Source organism: Ostrea edulis, chromosome 1, assembly GCF_947568905.1.
Source record: "Ostrea edulis chromosome 1, xbOstEdul1.1, whole genome shotgun sequence".
Classification (NCBI taxonomy): domain Eukaryota; kingdom Metazoa; phylum Mollusca; class Bivalvia; order Ostreida; family Ostreidae; genus Ostrea; species Ostrea edulis.
This window is the reverse complement of record NC_079164.1, coordinates 103,568,847-103,587,057: the sequence shown is the minus strand read 5'-3', so window position 1 is coordinate 103,587,057 and position 18,211 is coordinate 103,568,847. Positions and strand designations below refer to the sequence as shown.

General features: G+C 37.5%; 1 protein-coding gene across 1 annotated transcript; it reads left to right on the top strand.

Moving 5' to 3' along the window:
- Positions 1–8,253: 8,253 nt before the first annotated feature.
- On the top strand, positions 8,254–16,307 carry LOC130047304 (RNA polymerase II subunit A C-terminal domain phosphatase-like). Its single transcript, XM_056141965.1, has 6 exons — positions 8,254–8,501; positions 10,464–10,547; positions 11,442–11,532; positions 12,042–12,167; positions 13,780–14,027; positions 14,206–16,307. Exons 1-6 carry the CDS (start codon positions 8,290–8,292, stop codon positions 16,073–16,075), a joined length of 2,631 nt encoding a protein of 876 aa, XP_055997940.1. The 5' UTR covers positions 8,254–8,289; the 3' UTR covers positions 16,076–16,307.
- Positions 16,308–18,211: the final 1,904 nt, after the last annotated feature.

Here is an 18,211-nt window from a genome sequence, read left to right as displayed (position 1 = left end):
GTCATGAAATATTTCCCTTCCGTCATAATTCAGTTTCCACTCATTATACCGACTACGGATGCACATACTAGTGGCGGATCCAGGCTTTGTTGAAGGGGGAACATTAGGCTGGGGACTCCAGGGTTTTGAGACTTTAGGTTACTTTTATGGGATATTTTACTAGTTATATACGTAATAAAATAAATGAATAACATATATAGTCGAATCTTATTTATCATTTTTAGCCACGAGGGGGAGGGGGAATCTAATTCTGTCACTTTAAATATTAAAGTGAATTCAACTGAAATACATCATGAGAATTCTTGATTAACCTCTGACAAAGTTGTGCCCCTTGGAAAATTTCAAACCATTCTTCTTCCATTCTGGGGTTAAACTCATCTTTGGGTGTTTTTAAACTCCGACCCAGGTAACAAGAGGCCCATGGGCCACATTGCTTACGAGTCAAATTGGCCCTGCATGCTATTCCTAGGCTATTGTAATTTAAAAAGAAAATTGCAATCCTTATTCCCATAAAAAGTTCTGCCTCCGGTTTGACCCCATATTGTGGCTCCCACTTAGCTATGATACAATGTAACACATAAAAAAAAAACCCCAAAACAACAACAAAACAATGGTATGAATTTTTCAAAGATGTGTCCCTATATATTTCCATATAAATCTTTGATCCTCTATTGTGGCCCCATCGTACCCCCCCCCCCCCCCCCGAATGGTCGTGATTTTAACACACTTCAATCTGCACTACCTGGTGGTACTTGCATATCAATATGAGTATTCATGGTCCTGCTGATATTGAGAAGATTTTTCCTACATATATTCCCATGTGACCACACCCTAGGGACCACAATTTGAATCTACAATACCTGGGAATGCTTGCATATAAAATATCAGTAATCAAGGCCCTGTTGTTCTTGAGAAGAAGATTTTTAAAGATTTATCCTATACATCCCTTTTTAAAACTTTCATTCCCTATTGTGGTCCCATCCTACCCCCGGGAGCCATGATTTAAACAAACTTAAAACTGCACTATCTGGGGATGATTGCATATTACATGTAATATGAGTATGCACAGCCCTGTTGTAAGATTTTTTAAAATGATATTTCCTATATATTTCTATGTAATACTTTGATCCCATATTGTGGCCTCGCCCTACCAGGGACCACAATTTGAATCCGCCACTACCTGGGAATACTTGGAGATTAATTTGAGGAATCATGGCCCTGTTGTTATTGAGAAGATTTTAAAGATTTATCCGATATATCCCGTTTTAAACCTTGATCCCCTGGTGTTGTCCCACCCTATCCCCGGGGACCACTATGTGAACAAACTTGAATCTGCTTTACCTGAGAAAGCCGACATATTAATATGAGTAATCAACATCCTATTGTTCTTGAGAGGAGGATCTTCTATATCACCATGGAAACTTTTGGTCCCCAATTGTGGCCTCATCCTACCTATGATTCGAATTAACTTGAATCTACACCATGTCAGGAAGCATTCATACTTTCAACTTTTCTGGCCTAGTGGTTCTCAAGAAGATTTTTAAATGACCCAACCCTATTTTCACCTTTTCTTAATAATCTCCCCTTTGGATCGAGGGAGCATATGATTCTTTATTTGAACAGGGATGATTTCTGCCAGGTTTGTTTGAAATTGGCCCAGTGGTTCTTGAGATGAAGATCTTGAAAGATGTCGCAATATATTGACTAATTCTTTATAATCTTCACTTTAAAAGGGGCGTGGGTCTTCAATTAAACAAATCTGAATCCGCTTTACCCAAGCATACTTTGTGGCAAGTTGGGCTGAAATTATCTCAGTAGTTGTGGAGAAGAAGTCGAAAATGTTACAAGTTTACAGAAGGACGGACGGAGAGACTGACGCCAAACAAAAAGTGATCGGAATAGCTCGCTTGGGCTTTCAACTCATGTGAGCTAAAAACAGCTTGCGTCCTTATCAAAAGATTAAAACTATGTACATGCACATTTAGCTCATGTTACAGGGCCATCATGATCTAATTTAGCTCGGAAATCCTCTAAGGACTCGGTTGAGATGATGTCCTCTGGTAAGGCATTCAAGTCCAAGATCTGGAACCGAAGGAGAGGCGAATGACATCTTTACGGGTCGCTGTTTAGTTGTATAGTTTCCGCTCATTCTCTCAGTCACACATGAACATTTTGGATTCAACTTCAGGATATAGACACGTCACAGGCTTACACAGGTCAAGTTCGTATTTGGATATCAGTACTAGGAGAGCGTCAAAACGAACAACGTTGCTTCCATAATGCTATAACAGATTAAAGCTGAGATGCTGGAGCATTCGTTTACTTACTTAGCCTTGATTTCCGATGCGGGCTCCTTCTGGATCCTCTTTATCGGACTCCACCTCCGAAACTAATTTATGACCTCCGATGATAATTTCGGATCATCCCATCCATTGTCTAATCTATTCTTGAATGAGTTGAGGCTTTTATTGCCGGATCTTTATAAATGGTTTGTTTGTCGTATTCTCCACTGACTGACATAAATTTCAATCATGTCCCCTCTTACCCTCCTATAGCTAAGTGTTGGTAGTCCCGGTTTGTGTAACCTTTCTGGGTAGGTAAGGTTTCTCGTATCCGGTAGCTGTTTCGTGGCCGTCCGTTGGACTCCCCCTATTTGGTCAATGAGTTTACTCTTACATAGTGTCAATGCCGAACCTGTATATAATCCAAATGTGCACGTACTAATGCTTTATAAAGAGGTACACATATCGTGTACAGATGTTGAAATATCCCCTTGATGAATGAGAACATAGAATTTGCCTTCTTGCATTTTTTACTAATGTGTTTTGGGAAACTAAGGTTGTCATCAATTATCACTCTTAATTAAATCATTTTCCTCTGTGACTTCCTCTAGGTTATCTTCCATAAAGTTATACATGTATTCATAGTCCTGATTTGGGTTATGTTTTCCTATATGCATCTGTTTGCACTTCTGGTTGAAACCATAGTACTCCAATCTGCCAACGTGTCTAAATTCCTCTGCAGAGTGTCCTTAATTTGTCATCCTCCCTATGAATAATGTTGAAGATCTTCGTATCATCAGCAAAAACGTACAACGTAGATTCTACAATCTCAGGAATATCGTTTATGAGGAGAACGAACAGTAGGGGGCCGATCACCGATCCCTGGTGAATGCCGGACGTTACATCTCTCCATGATGATGATGATGCTCCGTTGACGGATATATGCCGTGTCCTTCCACTCAAATAGTGACTTATCCTCTCAACAGCTCCCTCTCCAATGCCATATACATCCAATTTCTTTTGCAATTTTTGATGAGGCACTATATCAAACGCCCCTTGAGAGTCCTGTTCCATTATTAATTGCCTCAGTCCATTCATCCAATTCTCTTAGTAACTATAATGCAGTAGAACGCCCTGACATGAATCCATGCTGTTCGGTTGTAAACAAATTATTCCTTGTTATATGATCGATGATACCACCCCTTACAAGTTTTTTCCCATCAGCTTGCAGTCCACAGATGTAAGACTGACTGGTCGGTGCTTTGATACCCGGCCTTTCCATTGATAGCACTTATCTTTGCTTTTTTCCAATCAGGCGATACTGCTCTTTCCTTTAAACCTTTGTTAAAAATAACCCAGAGTGGATAAGAAAGTTTTTCCGACAGTTCCCTCGGTAGACGTGATGTTTGTTATCAATTCCTGGTGATTATCTGTTCTTAGACCTTTTAAATGTAAACACTCTGTGCTTATCTCCCTTTTTTCGAGGGACGGTACTTCTTCCCTTGGTTCTACGATGAAGACACTGCTAAAAAGGTCCGCTAATATGTTAGCCGTTTCCTCGTTATCTGTCTTTTCTGATTTTGGATGTATTTCCATATTCTCTTTGGATTTGCTTCTGCTGATAGATCAGGTGCATAGAATTTCCTAGCTTTCCTTGTTAGCGTTGTAACCTGGTTCCCCACTCTATTATGATTCTTTCTTACTCTTGTGTCCTTGGTGGATAGATAGGGCATTCTTTCAATATATTCCTGTGAACTCGAGATAAACGACACCACAGAGAGTCCTCCACATCTGCTTCGTACTTGGATATTTGATTGAAAATGAATATTAACGGCAAACTAACAACTTTATGATAAATGGGATGATTTTTAGCTTCTCCGTTGTTAACTCCACATATTTACATAGCAATATTCCATTATCACCTGCATATCGTGTTTATATCTCTCAAATGATTCAATACGCAAGAGTCTATTCTGCGTATGATCAGTTTTTAAATCGGGACAAGCTACTAACAAACAAGTTGATGTTACACAATCTCATTTAAAGTCAGCATTTCGCAAATCCTACGGTCGTTATAATGATCTAGTTTGCCAATACAACCCAAGACCGACGAACATAAAGTGGCGAGAAATGAAATATATGTATGTACAGCATTCGTGATGCTCATCTGTTACAGTCAAGACATTTGACGTCACAGTACTATGGGCGGACGGAGAAAAGACATACTACCCATAGTTCTCTGCGAGAAGTTTGGGAGAAAAGATCTAAGCCTATCGCCGCGCACGAGTGAGAACATTTTTCATCAGGGACTGACTGGGGATTTTTAAAATGAAAAATTAAAACGAATTGAAATTTAATTTTGTAGGTCTTTTTCTTTTAATCAAATGTTTATTATATACACAGGCACCTGAAGTATGGATATTACTACCCTCTCTCTTTGGGGATAACTTTTTTGTGACAATAATGTCTCTGAAATGTGTGAATTCACTGTCTCTCTCGTCCCTCTTTCGATTTATGTAATCGTTTCACGCTTTTTGTAAGGCCAATCTCTAAAGCTCACTTTATGTTCGCCGGTCTCATCATTGGGTCCATTTCCGACGATGCATTGGGTCAAATGTTGTCCGAATGTTTCATTCTGATTGATTGGCCGTTCTTGACACACTGATTTTGACCACGGATTGTTACGTTTACCTGGCTCACGGTGGGTGTGACCGGTCGACAGAGGATGCTTACTCGATCCTCCTAGGCACCTAATCCCACTTCTGGTATGTCCAGGGATCTGTGTTCGCCCAATCTGTATTTTGTATTCCTTGCAAGAGTTATGAGATTGATTGCTATTCGTTATCTTCACCTTTCTTGTAGCTTCTCATTCTAATATCTCTAGTGACATGTATATTGCAGATATACTAATAATACTAAAAATACTAACACGCATTGGTCGCTTTTGCCGAGTGGGCTTTGGTACTCCATGTTGTCTATCCTGCTCTCCTCTTTCGTTATGAATAGATCCAAAGGGCTAAGGGTGTTGGTTCCTCTACATCTATTAAGTTCATTAATCATTTGGAATAGATAATTATCCTGCAGTAGTGTTCCTCTGAGGTGACAGACTTAGGCGATAGCTGGATAACCGAAGTCTCCCCTAAGTTACCACTAGTTTCCAGGGCCGTAACTGCCGATGAGGCAGACGAGGCAACTGCCTCGTCTGATTTTTTGGCAAAAAAGAAAATAAAAGTCAGAGAAAAAGAGGAAATGAAGAGGGAAAATTGAGTAGGAATAGTTAAACTTATAATGACAGGTGTTTACTTCAACTTGATGTGACACTGTCTACATCAATATTGACATCGATCTTTTTGTCGGATTTTTTTCGTCAGTAAACCGGCATTAGTTCTTGAATTATTTATTTCCCGCGAAATCGTGACAGTTCACAGTCCTGAGACCGTGGCTAAATTCAACGGTAAGTGTCAAAACTATAATCATAATTTATTTTCGAGGGGTTCGTCATATCGGACTCTTTCAGTACATAGTGATGCATTAAACTACGCTCTGATAAAATTGACCAGTTACCTGCCAAAGGTCGGTGGCATGTAAAGTAAAATTGGAGTGGTACCCTCCGGGTAATCTGGCTTCCTCTACCGACTAAATGGTATGGCTGAAATACTGCTGAAAGTGACTTAAATCCCATTCAACCAGTCAAACAATCAAATACACCAACGAACGAAGTTCAGAGGTATTCAGTCACGTTGACTGCGCTGTCCGTCTTTCTGTGCTAATTCGCAATCCCCCAAACATGATAAATTGGGATTTAAAAAGTGTCATTTTCAGTCGTAAAGTCAATCGGCGGCCCCCAATCCCCTGCCTCCCCTGATTTAGAACCCTACTTACGGCCCTGGTTTCTGTGATATTATCCCCTGACTATAGACTGAAGTCTCCCCTAAGTTACCACTAGCTTCTGTGTTATTATCCCCTGACTATAGACTGAAGTCTCCCCTAAGTTACCACTAGTTTCTGTGATATTATCCTCTGCCTATAGACTAGTTCTATCAGCATTTTCCCCGTACATTTGTACGAATCTTCACAAACAAATTTTCTTGAAAACCCGTCTCCATTTTGACTTCGTCTGCAGCCCAAGATCTATGTATATTATACCCCTTCCAAAGTCATATTCCGTCATTGTTTAACCCCGCCATATCGAGTTGTTCCGAAGAGATATTAGTAAAAATCACATTGTTCACAGAGAATAGCCGGTAGGTGTTATTACGAAAATGTTTAAACAATTCCCATTAGGGAATCTTCGCCCCCCGCCCCCCCCCCCCCCCTTGGTGGGAGGGGTGTGTGTGTGTGTGTGAAAAGTCGGAACTCAGCCCTCCCTGATCACATTACAGGCACCTGAAGTGTGGATAGCATGTATGGATCCCCCTAATCACACAATGAAAAAAATTAATATAAATCCATAAATCTATCCTCGTCACAAAGGGAATGCATCGTTTAAGGAGAAATGCTACACATATGGTCGTTATAACGATCTAGATTGCCAATACAGCGTATCATTGGGTCAAATACTGTCTGACGTGTTTCATACCGATTGTTAGGCCGTTCTTGGCACACTGATTTTGACTACAGATAACTCCGTTTACCTGATCAAGATATAGGGCTCACGACGGATGTGACTGGTCGACAGGGGGTGCTTACTCCTTCTAGGGACCTGATCTCACCTCTGGTATATCCAGGGGTTCGTGTTTGCCTAACTCTCTATTTTGTATTGCTTATAGAAGTTATGAGATTGATCACTGTTCTTTAACTTCCCCTTTCACCAGAGAATTTGATATGGATGAAAAATGGTAGACATGTATGTAACAATATTTTGGAAGTTGAAAACTTTCAAATTTACTTTATTTAGTCAAAAATGCAGTTTTAGTAGTAAAGTAATCTTAAGGGGTGGGGTGGAGTTAAAACTTCTGCTGAACTAGAACCCGCAATCTACAGATTAGCAGCAAGTACAGACACCTGAAGTATGGATATTACTAACCCCCCCCCCTTGATAATTTTTTGGTGGGAATAATTTCTCTGAAATGTGTGAATTCCCGGTCCATCTCATCCCTCTTTCGATTTATGAAACCGTTTCACGCTTTTTGTAAGCTTTAGAGATTGACCTTCTACCGGTATAATGCATTTTATTTATAATACCGGTAGCTCGGGCCATTCTCTAAAGCTTACAAAAAGCGTGAAACGATTACATGAATAAAAAAAGGGATGAGATAGACCGGGAATTTACATATGTACACATTTCAGAGAAATTATTACCACAAAAATAATTATCATAAAAGGGGGGTTCTCATATTTATGTTTCCATTAATGTTTTAAAAAGATGTCAGCCATTATCTGACGATGTCGTATATCTCCTTAAAGCTTTGGTTCTGAACATTAACCGTGTTTTCTCCTTTTTTCGCTTAAATTGACTATGACAAAATAAAGAGTGCTACCGTTTAAAATCATACAACACGTGTTGCCTTACCTATCCACGACATGTTAATTCTCCAGTAGGCCTACACGTAAAAGTGCTGAATAATGTTCAACGCAGAAATCAATAGTTAGAGTCAGCTTACATGACCAAACGATCAGAGAGAATAGGAATCTCCTGACAAATACATGTAGCCAAAATTAATACAACCAAATTAATAATGATAAATTCGATTATTGTCTTGGGTTCTTATTTTCAATTTTTCGCCTATTCCCAACACATTTTTTGATTGTCACATGCAATCGGACAAAATTAAATTGATTAAGAAAATTAACAAATATTATTCAGTATTGTATTCAACTTACGAAGAATAGCAATGTAGGTCATTGGAAGCTATGAATAGATACGGTCAATGTTTAACAGTCAATAATTTTACAAAGGAAAAATATGGGATGGAACTGAAAGAGTATGAAGAAAAAAAAAAATTCTAAATAGTTTCCGAAGGTCGGGCTCAATATTCAATAAAGACGGTTCCCCGCGGATTTCAAGATGGAGTCTAGAGACAGTGGAACTGTCTCATGGATTACACCCACAGATGATAAACCCATTACAGTAACAAAATGGAAAGTGAAACAGGGTTCAAGGGTTGGAAAGGGAACACTTCTTTGTTTGTATGAGACAGGGGATAAAAAAAACTTGAAGTTGAAGTCAAACATGGTTGGTACCGTCTTGGAAACGAAAGAGGATTTTATCCCGGGAAGGTATAACCGCAGAACTGTAGCATTAAAAGAAAACAATAGGGATAAATCAAATGAAAACAGATCACATTTTGTAAAACCTTCTATTTACAATGTGACTTTTTCTGCGCTTTTCCGGGTCTTGTATCTCATCTTCATTTTCATCACCAGGATTTTAACATCTAAGATTTCCTGATACATTTCTCCACTACACGTATATCAAGATATACCTTCAGACATCTTATATGCATAACAATGTGACAGTTGGACTGAGCGAAGCATGAAATGGTCATTGGCATGTTCCAAGTGATGATCATGTTCAGTTAAGTAAGGCTGAAACTATTCACTGAAATATCAATACTGTTCTGTAGTAACACTCGATTCAATGTTCGATTCATTACCGCGATCTTTGGTTCAATGCGGTTTTTAAAATTGCGTTCGGTAAAATGCATCTGGATTGACCTGTACTTACTATTTTTACATACACGTGATACACGAGGGACAAAATGGTGTCCGATAACGGTCAGACTGTCGTTAGTCTTGAGGTTGACAAAAACAATAATGAACTTAATCAGTTTAAACTACAGAGCCAAAAGGCATCTTACTGTTCAGTGGCAAGGAAATATTTTGCTTTTAAATTTGTGACTGAATCTTTATATTAAATTAGATTTTTCTTCAAAGTTATTATTGGTTTCTTATATGTAAATTGTATCGTATTGAAAATATTGAATTGTGGCATAAGTGTTGCAATACGTATCCTGAAGGGAACATATCGTTTCCATCCTACAGTAAAGTACGGTAAATTAAAAATAGAAATGTTCTCTCACTTTCAGTCTATGCAAAAGACATCGGACTGTCGGACCTGACTGATGTTCAATGCCTCAGGTCCAATGTATCATTTTTTTTTGTGTCAGCCCGAGTTGATGGTAAAAGTTTGAATCTGAAGGGTTCATTACTTCAAGTTAGATGCATTCCAAAGCATCATATTATATACCAAAAACACCAACCAAAATGCATTGTATTGTTGATTTACATTGCAATGTCTCGGTGTCCAGTTTTGAGCTTTACTATTTTGACGTGGAGTCATTTAAATGTTTGTTATAAGTAAACAAATATCACACAAATCCAAATACGTAAATACTAGTATAATAAATAAGATTTCCTTGGTTTTGCATTTTCACGTGTTTCACTTTTTTACATTAGGTTTTTCGGTTGGACAAAATTTGGTTCGGTCCGGTGTGTTCATTGATTACACAGGACCGAATGTCCTGTGTGGTTCAAAAAACTTTCGCATAGACTGATTATGAAGAACTAGAAGAATCAGAATTGGGGGATTCTGAAGATACTGACTGTGAAATGACAGAATTAGAAGTTGAAAGAGAGCTGAACTTGTTTTGTTATACTCATTAAAAATGTTTAAACTTGAAATTTCGAATGATGTTGAATCATTCCTACACAGCATTTGGGCTAGTAAAATCTTATTTGCCATTATTTTGGGCTACCAAATTTTGTACTCTCACTTACCCTATAGGCTTGTAGTCAGAAACATTAAGCGCAAAGACTGAATTTTGCACATAAGAAAATTTTGTCTAGTAAATTCATTTTTGGTCTGGTAAAGCTAGATTGTTTACCAGACCAAATGTGTGATAAAATTAAAAATCATTCGCGTACACTGTGATTCTTGGTGTCAGCCCAAGTTGATGGTAAAAGTTTGAGTCTGAAGGGTTCATTACTTCTAGTTAGATGCATTCCAAAGCATCATATTATATACCAAAAACACCAACCAAAATGCATTGTATTGTTGATTTACATTGCAATTTATAATGCCTCTGTTCTGACATTTGATGGGGGGGGGGGGGGGGGGGGGGGGATAGCAATGTGATTGGGTATTATTATTTATCTTTTTATCTGACTGGATGCTCCTACAAATATTTCTTATATGACTCAATTTTCAAGATTCTTACGATAATTTATTTTGAATTCTAGTGAAGGCCTGGTGAAGATGGAGTCTTGTACACATCCCACTGTGATGAAGGACATGTGTGCAGATTGTGGAGCTGACTTACGACAGTAATTTATTAGACATCTTAACTGCAATTATTGCATATACTGTGTATCAAAAATATTTTTATTCCCATTTCATTTTTCCTCATTTCTCCGTCATTTTTTTAATGTATTAATTTCAAAACTGGGTGAATTCAAATTTACTCATTACGCTGAAGTAGATGAGAATTTAAGATGAGATGGAATCTTTTTTTAATATGTCTACCCTAGGCAAAAATAACTTTGTCTGAAAATTTCACGATTTATACATTCTAAAAATTTAAAATCCTGAATAAAAATTACATGCGCATTAGCGGTAGGTTTGTACAGGGATCACTTACTTGAGCATACCATAGCCTCGTGGCTTTAGAATATGTAGGAATATTCTTTTAAGATAATTTTGAGAATCATAAAGATTCATCTTGTCAAATTAATATAGTCAATAAGCAGGCATTCTCATTTAGATTATATTAAAGATAGAAAACATCATGACTTCTAGAGCCAAAGAGGAAATTCAATATATAGATGATGATTCAATATTTAGAAATATATCGGAAAATTCAAGTATGTTCAGGCCATGAACCTTACATTCAGGGTGGGGCCATAATAGGGATTTATGTTTTACATCGGAAAATGTAATAGGTGAAGTGTCTGACCTTGTCAAAATCTTGAAAATTTGCTTTAATAATTTTTTTAAAGTTTATGTGGGAATTTTTTTTATATCTGTTAATGTAATTCTTATGACAAGGCCTTTCTTACAGAATATGTAATAGGAATAGACTGTGTTTTAGGAAATGCATCTTGTTCACTTTAGAAAAATGTCAGAATTGCTTCCAGTTGCATATGATGGATAAAACTTTCATTTATTTGATGTATTGATAATTAATGACAAACATTGTTATGTAGAGGGTTATTTTATAGGGAAGCTGGGATTGCAGGTAGCAGAAAAGAACCAGTTAGCGCTTCAGTTGCTATGGTACACAACATTCCAGAGCTCATTGTCAGTGAAAAGGTAAACTTGTGTATTTAGATGGAGAATTTTTGTTTATGATGCTATGAGTGTCTAGATAGTCCATTGTAGAGAAGTTCTTTTAATTCTTTATTTAGCATGCCTTTGTAATGCTATGAGTGTCTAGATAGTCCATTGTAGAGAAGTGTCTTTTAATGCTTTATTTAGCATGCCTTTGTACATACAGAACTGTTAATAACTAGACCCGGGGGAGGGGAAACAAACATTCTTTTAATTGTGGCCTTCGTACATACAGAACTGTTCATAAGTTTCCCTGTAGTTGTGCATTATGCCAGATTATGAAAAATTACTGTCACAGGTGTTGAAATGCATTCAGTGTGTCCCGTGTGTGTAATGCTCTTTATCTGATTATTTATCTCATCTTAATAATAGAAAATTAAAATAAAACTTATAAATCTCAGATTCTTGACTTGTAAAGACAATGATTTCCCTCAATTTCTATCCAAGATTTTGGATTCACGAAACATGAAATGTTTGTATTGTTGTGGTAGCAAGCCATGGAGCTGGGGAAGATGGATGAAGAGAGACTACTAAAGACAAGGAAGCTTGTGTTACTGGTAGATCTGGACCAAACCCTGATTCACACCACCAACGACAACATTCCTCCCAATCTCAAGGTGACAACAAGTGGCTTCAAACTTTCAGAAGCCAGTCAGGGTAAACTGATTTTGCTGACTGGTCACAGAAAGATTTACTGGACTTGTGAAAGTGGATGTGTCGGTGGAATTTTTTAAATTTACAAATTCAAGTCAACTATATCCAGGTCATAAATACTGATACCAAAGCACACAAAGGGAAATAATTAGGGATGTCAAAATCTTTAACATAACTAAATATGTTGTTCATGTTTTATCTGTTTTTCAGAATCTCAGGTTGAAATAATTTCATTTGGGGCTGGCTGAATTTGAAGTGATTACAACACAAAATATAGGCTAATCAACGTACAATTATTCATATCTCGAGTTCTTCAACAAATGATATATGTAATAGAAGTTTTAAAACCTGATTTCATAGAACTCGTACTGCGAGCTCTAATGACTAGAGCGCGGGAAATAATCCGAGCTAACCAGAAAATGTTTTTGATGCCAATCCCAGAAGTCCCTTGTCAAAAATATGATTGTGAACTTACGTGGATTATCATCCTAGTCTTGTGGTCTCCTAGCTCGAAAATTCAGTGCACCACTAAGTGTAATGTTTCATAGAATAATCAAATATTGGGACATATAAAATTGTTCAAATGATCAAATATTTATTGACACCCCAATGATCCCATTTCTACAGATAATCAGTCCAAAACTTGTAGTCGTGGTTGAATTTGTACACTGAGGGTTACTAAGTGTCAGCAGAGAAGTCGTGTGGTGTTGTGGTTTGTTAAATTTTAGGAATATGTTTGTCTAGATGGGTACGTGTCACACCTCCAGACACGAGTTTTAGTACATAATGTCATAAACATGGAGGAATGTTATACAGGTAGATGCACATTTTGGGACTGTCATTAATTATTATATCGTGATTAAGGTAACTTGTGTCAGAAATAAAACTTATAAAGTTGTGTTTCAAGGACTTGATAATCAAATTACACAGTTTTTAGTGAAAAAGAGAGACACAATATTACAGATCTGATTCATTGACATTCTTGTCATGGATTCTGTCTACTTTCACTTATGGTACTGTAAACATGGGTATGTCTGCTTGTTGTTGATTACACTTATTTCCATTGAGAACCATAATGTGTGTAGTTAAATTACGTGATGTCAGTACATTCATCATCAGTTGATTAATTGCATATTAAATGATGGGAATGGTACGTGTGGGGGTAATTTTACAAGAAAATATTGTAATCACATATTTCTGTATAATTTCAGTATGTAATGTTTGAAATTTTATTACCATCATTGTGAAATTTCAATATTTATGTTGGATTCATCTGGAGAGTTCATGTTCTTTGAAGATTTTGTGGGACTAAGTTAGGATTCCATGCTTAGCAAAGACTCTGGTTACATGATACTTTGTTTTATACTGTTACTATATGTACATGTATATGCACAAGTTTACAGAGAGTGAACCGGGAGTATGATGGATCACAATCTTAAGTAGATTGGATGGATCATGAAAAAAAATGTTATAGAAGTTCAGCTTTCTGAAAATCATACCCTGTGTCTGCTGTACCATGCCTGATACACATGTTTCTACCTTGTAGTGGTGTATGTTATTAAATCCTCTTTGCAGGATGTGTACCACTTCCAACTTAGCCATGGGAACATGATGCCATGGTATCATACCCGGATTCGTCCAACAACAGACAAGTTTTTGAAGAGTGTATCCCAACTGTATGAGCTACACATCTGTACATTTGGATCTCGCATGTATGCTCACATCATTGCCAAGTTCTTAGATCCAGAGGGCAAATACTTTTCTCACAGAATTCTCTCCCGGGATGAGTGCTTCAATCAGAATTCCAAAATGGCAAATTTAAAGTAAACATCTATTCATATTTAAAGTGATTTTAATGGGTGTCGTGTTGTGTAAATGTGATATTTTTTATATTAAGTAGATGAGTTGTTCTGTAAAACAAGAGCTTAATTTTTTTCTTAAACATAAGGGTAGCGAATTTTTGTCACACCACAGAGAATAATATTATCTTTTTTTTTCCAGAGCTCTCTTTCCTTGTGGAGACTCCATGGTCTGTATTATTGATGATAGAGAAGATGTCTGGAATTTTTCCCCAAACTTAATCCATGTAAAACCGTACCGATTCTTCCAAGGCACCGCTGATATTAACGCCCCACCAGGACTGGATAAAACAGAGCATGACAAGGAACCACTCACTCATAAAGTACACGTTGTCTCAAGGTCTAATAGTAAAGAGGACAGCAGCGAAAAGACAGAAGATCAGGGTTCTAAAACAGCTGAAAATGAAAGCAAATGTGGAGAGAACACAGAGGAGATACAAGGAAGCAAAACTGGTGAGACGGGAGAACCGAGTCCTGAGGCAGCTGATAGTGAAAGTAAAAGTAGAGAGAACGCTGGGGAGAAATCAGATAAAGAAAACAAAGAAAGGGAAACTGATGTAACGGTAGATTCACAGTCGATTAAAGCCAAGGAGGAGGAACCTGATGTACCGGTAGAGAGTGGGAGTAGTACAGAGGGAAATAAAACCAAGGAGGAGGACAGTGAAAAAGAGATTAAATCAGAGGAAATCAAAGATAATGAGGAAAGTGAACAGACAGAAAAATCAGATTTAGAAAAAAAAGAGGAAATTAAGACAGAAGCTAAGTGTGAAAAAGTGGATGCAGGCAAGAATAGCAAAGATGAGAAAAATGAATGTGAGGGAACCAAGGATGAAGAAATGGGGAAAGAAGAAGACGCTAAGGGAGAAGGTGTGGAGATTGAATGGGATGATGATGATGACTATTTAATGTACTTACAGGATATCTTGGTCACTGTCCATAAAGCTTTTTATGATATGTATGACCAGCTAAATTCAAAGGGAGAGAATGCAGAAAAACCCGACATGAAAAATATTTTACCATATGTTAAAAGAAAAGTGCTTAAGGGAAAGAATCTATTATTTAGTGGTGTTTTCCCTATGAATGTCCAGTTAGAAAAGAGCAGGGCGTTCCATGTGGCTAAAATGCTTGGAGCAAATATTCATACTGATTTTATTCTTCGTGCAAAAGATGGGTCAAATAAATCCGATTGCACGACTCATGTAGTGGCAGCTAGACTAGGAACAGTGAAGGTCAGAATGGCCCAAAAACATAAACATGTGAAATTGGTGAATCCGCAGTGGTTATGGACATGTGCAGAGAGGATGCAGCTTGTAGATGAGAGGCTCTATCCACTGAATGATTCCACATCTGGTAATGCCTATTGTGAAAGTCCTGATGCAGCACACCTTAATAGAAAACGCAAAAATGAAGAAAAACCCGAGTCAGCAAAAAGACCCAGGAAAGACAAGGATGGTGACATGGACTCTGCTCAAGAAAAAATGGATGTAGTGGTTGAAAAAGAGAAAAATGAAAGTGAGGGAGACTCGTCTAATGTGCCATCAGCAGCCAAAATCACCACTGCTCGCTTCTCGACCAGTTATAACCCAATGTTAGCTTTCTCAGATGAAGATTTGGAATGCATGGACAAGGAGGTGGAAGATTTAATGGATGAAGAAGGTGATGAATCGGAGGAAGATGACATTGACAGGAATGAGAGAATCCGACAGTCTGTACTAAGTAGTGGAGATGATAACTCCAGTAGTGGAGACAGCATGACTGGGGATTTCCCTAGAGGATGGAACTTCAAAAAGAGGAACACATCCACCAAATCAGTGGACAGTAGCTCTGATAAGGAAGAAAAGAAAGATCAACGGGATGAAGAGAGTGAAAATGAACTAGAAAAATATGAAAAAACGGTGGCAGCGTTTGCACCTGACTCAGAGTCTGAAACACAGGATTCATTTGCAGAATCCATTGGCTCTGTTGATGATGAAATGGCAGAAGCTGTGGAAAGAGAATTCCTCGCCAATTAACAGTGGAATACATTTTCATATTTAAACGTACTTAACAAATTGAACTCATCTTTTTTCACTTTGGGCATAGAGTTGATGTGAAACAATTATTGTGCATTACAATGTTTTGTGTTTGAAACACAGAATAATTGATACACAGTAAAAAGTCCATCTTCCAGGCAATATAAATATATATGTGAAAAAGGTTTTTATCATAAGTCAAGTGCTGTATAACATTAAAGTTTTAAATTTTGACATGTTTTCATTTTGAGATCTCAATTTTGGTGTATTTTGTTTGTAGTACTTCGGTCATTACTACTGATTTATACAAGGTAGAAACTTCATAGGCTACTTTGTGAGCTGAAATTTCAGGGTCAAATATTTATGATAGGCGGAGGTCATTTGCCACAGTTGGAATAGACCATGGTTGTTAGGAGGAAGTGCTTCACTAACCAGTGATTTTTCAAAAGGGTCCTGTGGCTTTCAACTTGGGGAAAATTGTCAACATTTTGATCAAATTGGGAAAATCTGGTCATTATTGTAAATATGCTAAATATATCATATCAAACAAGAAATCAAACACAAATTGATGTCATTCTGCTTTTATTTTACATATTTAACTTCCATTCTTTAAGCTCTTCAGATTTTTTACTATTCTTTCTAAATCATCTAGAATTGATGCATCTTTGTCATGTCATACATAAACTATTTACATTGAATTATTTTTTAACAAATGTTTTTCGCCAGTTTTTATTATTGGGAAAAGTGCAAGTTAAAAATTGGTAATTTTTGGGAGAGGAAAAGGGCCGATATTTGGACCTAAAATGGGTCTTAAAAAATCACTGTAAACATATTACTGGTTAAAATCAGTCTAATAAAAATATCTTGTGTAATCATGTCTGGGAGAAACTTAAACTGAGCTGAAAGTTCAAGTGAGCTTTCTGATCGCCTTTGTCTGTAAACTTTTTACATTTTCGACTTCTTCTCCAGAACCACTGGGCAAATTATAATCAAACTTGGCCAAAAGCATCAGGGCTTTCAAGTTTGTTCAAATGAAGGGTCATGCCCCCTTCAAAGGGGAGATAATCATGAAAATAGGGTGGGGTCATAAAAACTGCTGGGCCAGAAGAGCTGAAATTTACATGAAAGCTTCCTGACAGTGCAAGTTTGTTAAAATCATGATCCCCGGGGGTAGGATGGGGCCACATACAAATATTTAGGAAAAATCTCGAGAACCACTGAGCCAGAAAAGCAGATATTTACATCAAAGCTTTCTGGCATAGTGCAGATTCAAGTTTGTTAAAATCATGGCCCCAGGGGGTAGGATAGGCCCGGGCCCATTATGGTATAAAAGTTTTACATGCAAATATATAGGCAAAATCTTCTCAAGAACCACTTGGCCAGGAAGTACAAGAAAGCATCCTGACATTGTGCAGATTCAAGTTTGTAAAACTCATGGCCTCCAGGGGCAGGATGGGGCCACAATAGGGGTAGGATGGGGCCACAATAGGGGATTGAAGTTTCACATGCAAATATATAGGGAAAATATTGTTCTCAAGAACCACTGGGCAAGGAAATTAAAAATTTACATGAAAGTGTCCTGACATAGTGTAGATTCAACTTTGTTCAAATCATGCCCCCCTCCCCCCAGGAATATGGTGGGGCCACAATGGGGGGTAAAAGTTTTACATAGGGAAAGTCATTAAAAATCTGAAGAATTGCTGGGGCAGTCAAGTTCACATTTACATGAAAGCTTTCTGACATATATATAGTGCAGATTCAAATTTGTAAAAATCATGGCTCCCAGTAGGTTGGTGCCACAATAGGGACCAAAGTTTTACATGTGAATATATGTGGAAAATCTTTTGATATGGGCAAAGATGACTCAGGTGAGCAAAGTGGTCCATGGGTCTCTTGTTGTTTTCTTTCATCTAAAGAAAAATGGCTGCCCTCATGCTGTCTCAGGAGATTTCGAGAAAAAATGAAGGCCAACCTTCTTGTCATCATCAAATTTTTAACTACCTATACTAAGAAAATACATTTAACTTATTAAAACAGAAGTATCATATCTAATTTCAAAAGTCAAAATTTGCTAAATTCTTCAGTCAGATCTTTTTTGATAAGTAAAACTTGCACCTAGTATTTAAAAGCCAAAAC

Bases quoted from the DNA above. Each gene is read 5' to 3' on its own strand.
- LOC130047304 (XM_056141965.1), top strand. From the start codon at position 8,290: ATGGAGTCTAGAGACAGTGGAACTGTCTCATGGATTACACCCACAGAT. The intron at 11,533-12,041 runs GTAAACTTGTGT...TTGTTGTGGTAG, and splicing joins AGCTCATTGTCAGTGAAAAG to CAAGCCATGGAGCTGGGGAA. The intron at 14,028-14,205 runs GTAAACATCTAT...TTTTTTTTCCAG, and splicing joins TCCAAAATGGCAAATTTAAA to AGCTCTCTTTCCTTGTGGAG.